The sequence below is a fragment of the Meriones unguiculatus genome (assembly GCF_030254825.1).
Source record: "Meriones unguiculatus strain TT.TT164.6M chromosome X unlocalized genomic scaffold, Bangor_MerUng_6.1 ChrX_unordered_Scaffold_30, whole genome shotgun sequence".
Classification (NCBI taxonomy): Eukaryota; Metazoa; Chordata; class Mammalia; order Rodentia; family Muridae; genus Meriones; species Meriones unguiculatus.
In genome coordinates, this window is record NW_026843706.1 from 14,405,453 (window position 1) to 14,415,027 (window position 9,575).

At 47.2% G+C, this 9,575-nt stretch overlaps 1 protein-coding gene across 4 annotated transcripts; it reads right to left on the reverse strand.

Moving 5' to 3' along the window:
* Window positions 1-1,655: 1,655 nt before the first annotated feature.
* Window positions 1,656-6,398, reverse strand: Hmgb3 (high mobility group box 3). Of its 4 annotated transcripts, none has more exons than XM_021627296.2 (5): window positions 6,285-6,398; window positions 4,090-4,244; window positions 3,714-3,853; window positions 3,021-3,195; window positions 1,656-2,639 (listed from the first exon to the last, which is right to left on the reverse strand). In XM_021627296.2, exons 2-5 carry the CDS (start codon window positions 4,237-4,239, stop codon window positions 2,502-2,504), a joined length of 603 nt encoding a protein of 200 aa, XP_021482971.1. In that variant the 5' UTR covers window positions 4,240-4,244; window positions 6,285-6,398; the 3' UTR covers window positions 1,656-2,501. The 4 variants fall into 4 exon arrangements, with proteins under 4 accessions (XP_021482971.1, XP_021482972.1, XP_021482973.1 ...); XM_021627297.2 differs by having other exon boundaries at window positions 6,087-6,376; XM_021627298.2 differs by lacking the exon at window positions 6,285-6,398 and adding an exon at window positions 5,779-5,931.
* Between the last annotated feature and the right edge of the window lie 3,177 nt (window positions 6,399-9,575).

Here is a 9,575-nt window from a genome sequence, read left to right on the forward strand (position 1 = left end):
CCCAAGGTAAGATGTTACAAGAGAGATACCTTTTGATTAAAAAACAGGTACTCCCTTTTGATTAAAATATTTAACAATTTGAGATTGCAAGAATGTAGTTGTCCAAAAAACAGGCTAAATTTATTCCATAATACATCTCAGACAATTCAGAGGGCTGTGTATCTGAGCATAAAATCTTCAGGTCTTATTGCAAGCAGCTGACAGACCCAGCAAGCTTCAAGCTGAGTTTCTGTACAACTACCTGAATCTCAGAAGTCCTTTAACTAAACACCTTACCATTTCTTATTTGGCTACTGGAAGAGCTTGAGAGAAATAGTCTTTGTCCTTCCATGGGTGCTACATAGTTCAGATTGAGAACACCACTTATCAAGAAACCATCTGTGGATGGGTTGAACTTTTCTTCCTTATTTAATGGGGTTGGCTTTGGTTCACAGTTCTTGGCCTGTACACTGTGTATTGAGCAGCAGAAACAGCTGCAGGCTAGAATTTGGAGTGACATGGTCATGGTTGAAGCAAGTGCCTCTAGACAAACCTCATAACCAAGAGTTTTTAATTAGTGGAAGAACTGGAAAAAAGAACAAGTTGTTCTAAGAGGGAATGTTTTGGGGTACAGATTAGGCTTTGACCAAGATTGACTTTCCAATCAATCTTGGATTAGAGCATAGAGACATCTCTGACATGCACTGTTCTGAATATCCCAGGCTGAAAGTTGCTGTTTACAAAAACACTACTAAACCATTATCAAATTCTTCCTACTTTTTGTTTTATTTTAAGACAGGGTTTCTCTGTGTAGCCTTGGCTGTCCTGAAACTCACACTTTTGACCAGGCTGGCCTCGAACTAAGATCTGCTTGCCTCTACCTCTGAGTACTAGGATTACAGGTATGCACCACCACCTGCTTGGCTCAATTCTTACCTTTACACATAATATATCTAAGTATTAGTGCTGGCGAATATGGAACACTTAGCCACTAATTCAGTCCTCCATGACACTGTAGTAAACATGGATAGATTAACCTTCAAATGTAGACCTAAGGTACAACCTGCAATCTTCCTTGGGCTTCTTATTTTTTGAAGGAATATATATGTATGTATGTATTTTCCTTCTACTCTGCCACTCCAACCCACACCACCTCATAGGGTTCAGGAAACAAAGCAGCTCAAGACTTGTGATAGTAGCCAGGCATGGTGGCACATGCCTGTAACCCCATCACCTGGGAGGCAGAAGCAGATCATCTCTGATCTATTTTGGTCTATAAAGCAAGTCCAGGATAGCCAAGTCTACACAGAGAAACCCTGGCTTGAAAAAAAAAAAGACTTGTGAGCCCAGTAACTGTACCCTCCTACACATGCTGAAGGGTCAAAAAAAAGGGCGGGGGATTGAGGGGCACCTTATGCGATGGCAGGAAGACTTGTAAAACCTGGGTAGCTTTTTGCCTAAGGGCTTACTTTCCTGGGTCTTTGTAGGCTAGTACCACTTATCTAGGGCACAACTGGTGTGTCTTTCTAATGCCAGTCACAAATCAAAAATGGGCTTCAGGTAACACCCACCCCTTTCATCAACCTTTAGCTGGAAGAGACCTTAGCAGTTTTAGAAGCAGAAGAGACTTCACTAAGACTGGAGAGTCAGAAATTTAAGCCTGTAATACAGAACAGTTTTAAAAATGTAATACTGTTTATTTAACTTCAAAAACATTTCAGCATTCTAAACATACAAAAAATAACAGAATGTTGCAAATTGCATTTAGGTACAGAGGGTTCTTGAACTTTAATTGATGCAGTAGTTCTTAGCTTTGCTGACGATGAATCCTACAATTTGTTTAAAAACATTTTAAAATCTACTGCACTTAACTAAAGGAAAAAAAAATCCAAACACTTCTCATGCCAGCTGACCCCTCCCCCCTTTTCCACAACTAAGAATGTCAGCAGAATGCTATGCCACTATATACAAAAACAAGACAACCTGAAGCTAAATGGATGCCCACCGCAGTATCAACAGGTCCAGCCTCACAGTGCACGCCCTGAGCTACGGCCCCCTCCAAAAGGCATCTTCCCCTCACAGCCTCCACGCTAAACAAGCATCAAGAATCTGTCTGGGTGGTTTTGTTCTCTTTACAAACTATAGATATATACAGTTGACAACTCAGGATTTCTAGCCAATAACCATATAGTTAACACTACCTTACAAGTTGAAAACAAAATGCCAGAAACATCTTCAAATGCCTTGTCACACCAACAGCAAAGTGCACAGAGTGAGGAGAACACCAGAGTGCCTTTTCATTTTAAAAATGTTTGGAGCTATGTACAACTTTGATACAGTTTCAGGGCGCTCCAGACACCCACGGCCACTTCATGTAAACCACTGACACTTTGAGAAACTACAATATGATCGTGATCAAATTTTGTAATTAAACCTAACAAGGGCAATAGACACAGCTCAAATAAGAGATGTGCCATCACGGCGCTCTCCTACTCTAAGGTATTCACAAGGAGACAAAGTTTTTATTCATCTTCCTCTTCCTCCTCCTCCTCTTCTTCCTCTTCCTCCTCCTCATCCTCTTCTTCCACCTTTTTCCGGGCAACTTTAGCAGGACCCTTGGTACCATCAAACTTCCCTTTAGACTTATAGTCAGCAACATCCTGCAAGGGACAGGGACACATTGGGAATCAATGGCTAAGTTCTGTCACAGCTCTTGGTGCGTGAAAGTAGGAACAGCATGCTGGCCTGCTTAAGAAAACAAACAGGGTAACAGTTTTCATATGCAAATATGTTTCTAGCTCATGCAAATTTTCAAGTCAATGGGCCTCCAAGTGTCCTTTAAGTCATGTTAATAACTATCAAACCACTTTTCCTCTAAGGGTGGGGTGAAGTTTCCTAGAAGGCAGGGTGGAAGAACAGTCATAATCAAGAACACCAGTCCGCATTGCTGTCTTATAGGGAACTGGACCCTTGGATACTAACTTGTGCACCCAGTCTAGCCTAGCAGAGCAGCCAAACAGGAAAGCTTCCAGTCCCCTTACCTTCTCATACTTCTCCTTCAGCTTTGCTGCCTTGGTAATATAAGGCTGCTTTTCACTGTCACTTAAGTTATTCCACATCTCACCCAGTTTCTTTGCCACATCTCCAATGGAGATGCCAGGGTTTGTGGATTTGATCTTGGGGCGGAATTCAGAGCAGAATAAGAAAAATCCAGACCTTTGGGAGAAAATTATATAAATCAGATAAACACGTACCAAAAAAAAAAAATCATTGAGTCTACACATTCCTTCTTTCTTGAGACATGGTATTGCTATGCATATGCAGCACAAGCTGAATTCAAACTTTCAGTCCTGCATTCTCCACCCCCAAGTGCTGCCTTATAAAGTAGGTATACCTAAACATACCACTAGGTAATACAATTACTTCTTGCCATATTTTCATTTAGTGCTACAAAATCGTAAGTGTTTAGCATGTTTAGTGATTCTGCAATATGCAATGCCTTTGTCTTCCAATTGCTGGATAAAGGAAAAGTAATACAACTAAGGGCTCTGGTGTACTTAAGTAGGAAGGACCAATGGACAACCTCTGCAACCCCAAAAGCGCAGTCTTAATTGTAGACAAGTACTGACTGAAAGCTGAGTATTTAAAAACCTCTGTCTCAGTATCTTTTTTAAAGGCTCTTTCAAGTAAAATGAAAGCTTTCAACTATTATTACATATCCTATAGCCACTTACGGAGGTCTTTTGGGGGCATTAGGATCCTTCTTCTTCTTGCCTCCTTTGGCTGGTCCATAATCTTTCATTTCCCGATCATAGCGTACTTTATCTGCCTTTGCCATTTCATCAAACTTTGATTTCTCTTTGCCGGACATTGTCTGCAAAGAACAGAACTTATTAAATTCCTGGATGCAGTGGAACACATACCTGCCTGATGGTTTTCCAATTCAAATGGCAGTTACAGAACACATTGCAAAACAAAACAAAACAAAACAAAACACCAAAGAGAGTTTTGCACTTAATTTTTAAAGTGGAGAAGAAAAAAAAGCCAGCCAACTGGGGTAGCTCAAATGTAAAATGCAAGTGCTAGCCTATGAATCAAACGTTGAAATACCTTCCACCTCTCAGAGCACTTCTTGGAAAACTCAGCAAAATTGACTGGGACCTCTGGGTTTTTCTTCTTATGTTCTTCCCTGCATGTCTGCACGAAGAAGGCATAAGCAGACATCTTGCCCTTTGGTTTCTTGGGGTCACCTTTAGCCATCCTGACTGATGTACAGATAGAAGACAAAGAGAAGAAAACACAATGAAGAACGAATGAGAAATACAAAACCAAATTAAGTAAGTAGGAACTCTCCTCCTCCTCAGCTCCTGACACCAATAGCTGCAGAAGTCTAAGTGGGAAAGAAATCAGTTTCACTGTCACTTGTCATTTAACTTTTGACCAGCATGAAGCGCGCTGGTTTACAAGTTACTTCTCTAGAGTGATCACCAAGTTCTTCAAATGGGGATAACATAAAATTGGGTGCTGAGCACTCCATGTTACTTAACTGCTACTATTCTGCAGTTTCTACAACCAAAAGCCTGAAAAACTAATGGGAAGATGGGTTTGTAGAGACAGTAGGCGACAGAGATAGACTTCATTTCCACCAGGTAGTTGTCCTATTAATTCTTACATTTAAATGGGAAATCAAAGGAAATAAATAGAAACATATACGAAATGCCAGGGATGTTTATATATTTAGCCTTATAAAAAGGGTTTTTTAAAGCACAGGTGATCTGGAAAGCAAGCAGATATCTTTCATACTATTAGTTGAAACCTGTCACTTAATCACCAGGAAAAGGGGGAGGGGGCATCAAAAGGAATAGTCTTTCCTCTGTGTAATGCAAAAATGCAGGTCTAGTCAGGAACACTTTCTCCAAAGTTTCCCAATAAAAATGCAGCTGTGGCATGTCATTCTCCCTGTCCCCCACCCACCCCCCCACCCGCCCGCTTCCCGCCATCTTTTCCTTTTCCCACACCCAAGGTCATCATGTAAAACTAAAGCACTCTCCTTGGAACCAAAGGCCCTCGGGGCTGCATTAAAGCCCTGCGGCGGCATCCCGAGTGGGGCGGGTCCCCGCACCGGGGCGTCTAGGCCAGCAACGGACAGCCTGTATCGGGCCACATCCCCGTTCCTCCGGACACCCATATTTCACCTTCCATTTTGTCCAAAGCCTCGAGATGAAAGAAAGTGCCCGTGAAATCCGCTGCTGCCACCCCCGGGCCGAACGCGGTGCCGGGGGCGGCGGTAGGGGTGGGGGAACGTGGGGGCCGGCGGGCGACAGTCACAGCAGCCGCGCCTCCGAGCCCAGCTTACTAAAATGGCTGATCCGCGCGCGGCCGGCGCAGGCGGCGACAGCAGCGAACAAAGCGGCCTGGGCCCCGCCACCGTTGCCCGCTCGCCGGCCCCCACCCCGCCCCGCCCCGCCCCACGCGGGCCGCCCGAAGGCGCCGAGCCCCTAGCCTGGCCTCCCCGCCCCCGACGCGGGCCGCACTCCTCCGGATAACAAAGGCGGCCGTGCAGCCATGACGCTCCTCGCAATGGGGCCCGCGGCAGCGCCCCTGGCCCCTCACGCTGTCCGGCTCGGGGGCCAGAGCCTGCTGCCAGCTCCCCCGCCGGCCTCGCCTGAGCCCCGCACCAGCTGTACTCCTCCCGCCACCGCGCAGTCAGCACCTGCCCTCCCCCGCCCCCCAGGCCACCGGGCGCTCCACGACGGCCATGTTCATGCAGAGCCACAGGCTCAGCCCGCGGACCCGCACCGTGTCCGGCGCGGCCTTCCCGCGAACTTTGCCCGCGCCTCAGCCCCCAGCCGCACGGCCGCTCCCTGTGGAGTCACTCGGGGCTGGGGCGCGCCCAGCACCCTTCCCGCCACCGCCGGGACTCGTGCCGCCAGAGACCGCAGCCGCCTCTTGCTCGCCGCGCTGCCGCAGCTGCGGAACATCTGGCCAGTGGCTGTTCAGCCACCAGGCTGCTGTCCCTGGGGCAACGGCAGAGCGCGGCTCCGCATAGAGGGCAGGGACCTGAGAGGCAGCAGGCTGGAGTGCAGGCACTGGAAAAGTTGAGACACCTGAATTGCTTCTTCCTTTCTGGCCACCTAGCAGCAGAGAAGGAGAAGGGGCGGCAAGGGTGCGGGAGTAGACACAGCGAGAGCAGTATCTGCACGCTCGAGGAGGATCAGGCCGGAAAGTTGTGCGGGTGCAGATGCAGCTGCAGAAGCGGCGGCGGCGGCGGCGGCGGTGGCGAGCGCGGGCGGTGCGAGACGTACCTGTATTGTTCACTAGTCTGGGCAGCGCAGGGCACGACGCGCAGCTCAGCGCTCCCCAGCCTCGCGCTAGCTGCCTCCACGAGAGCCGCCTGATTGGCCAACGGGCTCCGCCGTTTAAAACAACCTCCTCGCCCGGCCATTGGTTGCAGGCCTCATGCATATTAAGCAGTCACCCGCGCCCATTGGGCGCGGCCTCTGGGCTCATTCATTCAAACACAACAACCCGTGATCGCCTGCTGCGAAGGCAAAACACAGAATAAAGATATTCTCTCAAGCCCACCTCCCGCACCGCCCTCGCGGAGCCGAGGTGCTTCTCCAAGGACTTTGGAGAGCTGGCCTTGAGGTTCCCGTAGGCCTCGGCCTCTGGCTTGAGAAAGCGAGGTCGAGCTCAGCTCTTCTGCCCTCTGCTCCAGCAGCGCGACACTTTGGCCGCCCCTCACTCTGGTCCCTTCCCCGGGAAACCCCCTGGGCTGTGTGGCGAGGGCCAAAGGTCCACCTCTTCCCAGCTGTGATCCAGCTAAGACCTGACTGCAGGCCCGCACTTAGTGCGCAGCCACGTACCCACACTTGCTGCATCCTCTCAGAAGCCAGCAGCTAATTTAGACGCCTACCCGAAAGAGGCCTGACTGTGCCTTCGTGGATGGCATTTAATGCAGCTCTTTCCAGTAATTGCCAGAGATTGTATAAGCACCTGAGGTTGAGGAAACATTGGGCTAGGATAGCTAGGACAGGAAAACAGACCTGACCAGAGCAGAAAATTTTGTGAGAAATGGTAGTTCTCTGAACAGGGAGTGTGAGTCAGAGTAAAACAGGTTCCCTCTCCATCACTGCCCCATGCTGACATGCATTTCTCTCTTTTCCTGATAATTCCTTGGTAAACAAAAAAGTAACTGGAATGGCAGACTAAATGGCACTGGCTTGTAGATGTTGCCACGGCTGGTGGTATGTATTGCCTTGGGTAATCAGACAAATAATCAGCCATGCTTGAAAACCATCTGAGAAGACTAACACAGCAGTACAGCACTCTAATGTGTATGTGTGTGTGTGGGGGGGAGGGTCGGTTTTCAATGCCCCCACTACAATCTTCAGGTCCTTGAATCCTTGACTTACCACAACTTTCTGAAAGGTCTGAAAAAAAAAAAAAAAGAATGGTGCAAAGGACAATATTTTAAAAGTAAACAATAGTTGGAGACAATAAAGTCTTAGGGTCACAGTTCAAGCCCTCATTTTTCATAGGTCTTATGATCAGGCAGGACTCTCTCCAAGTAGAAAGTCACAGCTCCAACCTGATTCTAAAGACCTCCACCTGCCATCCCTCCCACCCATACTATCTATGAACAATTCACCAGAGTGCTTTTGTGAAATCTGACCTCTTAACCAAAGCATCAAACCCTCTCATGTATCAGGTATTTGTGGGCCAGTCAAAATGAACTCTTAAAATAGACAAAACCCTTCTCTTGTATAGCATTCTGGCCACACTTGAAAGTTCAGGCTAATACTTCCAGAAGATCAGACCAAAGAAGTAAGAGTGTCTCCAAACACATAGCCAGACCCTTGCTTCTCCATCCCACCCCAGACTCCTTCCCCAGAGCATTCCATTCCCTCCAGACATGCTCCTTCCCCAGCTCCACTTACTGTAGACTTACTTAGAAAGAGGAAGGGCCAATTATTGTCATTCCAAGGCATTTTCATCATCTCTGCTCAAGAGAGTCATACTGCTGGATGTGGTGATACAATCCTTTAATATCAGCACTCGTGGAGCACGGGCAGGCAAATCTCTCAGTTTGAGGTCAGCCTGGTCTACAATGGCGAGTTCTAGGCCAGTCAGGGCTACATTAAAAAACAAAACAAAACAAAACAAAAAAAACCTGTCTCAAACAAACAAAGCCAACTGTCAGCTATCAGGGCGGTTTTCATGGTTCTTTATAACCCCACATACACACCATGCCACGCGCCTATGTACTTTTCTGATTTAACTTTTCCTGATTCAGTCAGTCCTTCCTCTCCTACATAGAGGCTCCTCATAGCCACATTTCCTTCTGTAACAGTGTATCAGAGAACAGACTGTGTCATAGTGGGTTCCTATCTTGCAAACAAAAAACTCATACTTTACTATCCAGGCCTAGTGTGGCATGCTTATAATCAGTACTTAGAAGGCTGAGAATTGAAGATCTCAAGTTGGAGGCCAGAGCTATACTGACTACATAGTGAGACCCTGGGCTCAAAAAATATGCTTAATCATAAGTAACAAAAGGGAGGTGAGGCGAGGGAGTGAGGCTAGAAGGAAGGGACAGGACAATCAGTGGTTTGGGACTCTGTCATCAATTTTCTGATATGCACTTTGACTTGCCATATCACTTTCCCATAGGCATAACCCAGTCTGGTCTCAGGGACTACAAGACAGTGTGTTTCCAGTGTGTAGCAAACAGCAGCAGGTACCTGCTAGCTTGGTAGTAAAAGTGGAAAGTGTGCCCAGAACAGCTAAGCATGTGAGTGACTGGCTGAGGAGCAGCAGGACACTCCAGGCCTCAGCCATGGCCCTCCAGGGAAAGCATTTCCAGTCATCAGTCAGCTCTGAGGCTCAGAACCAGGGAAGGCCTATCCATAAAAGACAACCACTAGCCAGAATCCCTTAAGCTGCTTCGCTGCCTAGAGAAGTTATGAAAACATCAAAAGTAAATACAAAATGGGATAAAGTGTGGCAAATGCTATTTAAAGAGGTTTCCAATCCCTGTCAGTAGAAGGTCCCTAAAAGATTAAACAGAATCTTCATCATTCAACAAAAATGAGCCTCTGGGCCTGAGGCACATTCTCTACTCCACTTCCACACACAGACCCCAAAGTCTTCACTTGGTTATCTAGGGCTTAAGTGGGACTCTCCAATTGCCCAGTCAGGACAGGTTCCTTTTAATAACCAACAGAAGCCCTATGCAGTCGTACATTCTGGGAATTCAAGTTCCAGGGAGTCTAAGACCTAAGGAGCAAGAGTTCCAGGCCAGCTGGCTTTACAAGACTTACCCTGTTAGAAAAAAACAAACACAGGTGCTATGAGTGGTAGCACTCACCTTTAATCTCAGTATTCTGGAGACAGAGACAGGCAGATCTCTGTTAGTTCTAGGCCAGCCTGGTCTACATAGTAAGAACGTGTGGGATCAATGGGAGATTGGGGTCATGGCTCAGTGGTGTGTGTATGTGTGTATATGTGTGAGTGTGTATATACACATGTATCTTGTTTGAGGTTCTGGGTTTCATCTCAGGGCTCTCATAAAGAAAATAAAGAGCAAAGGAAGT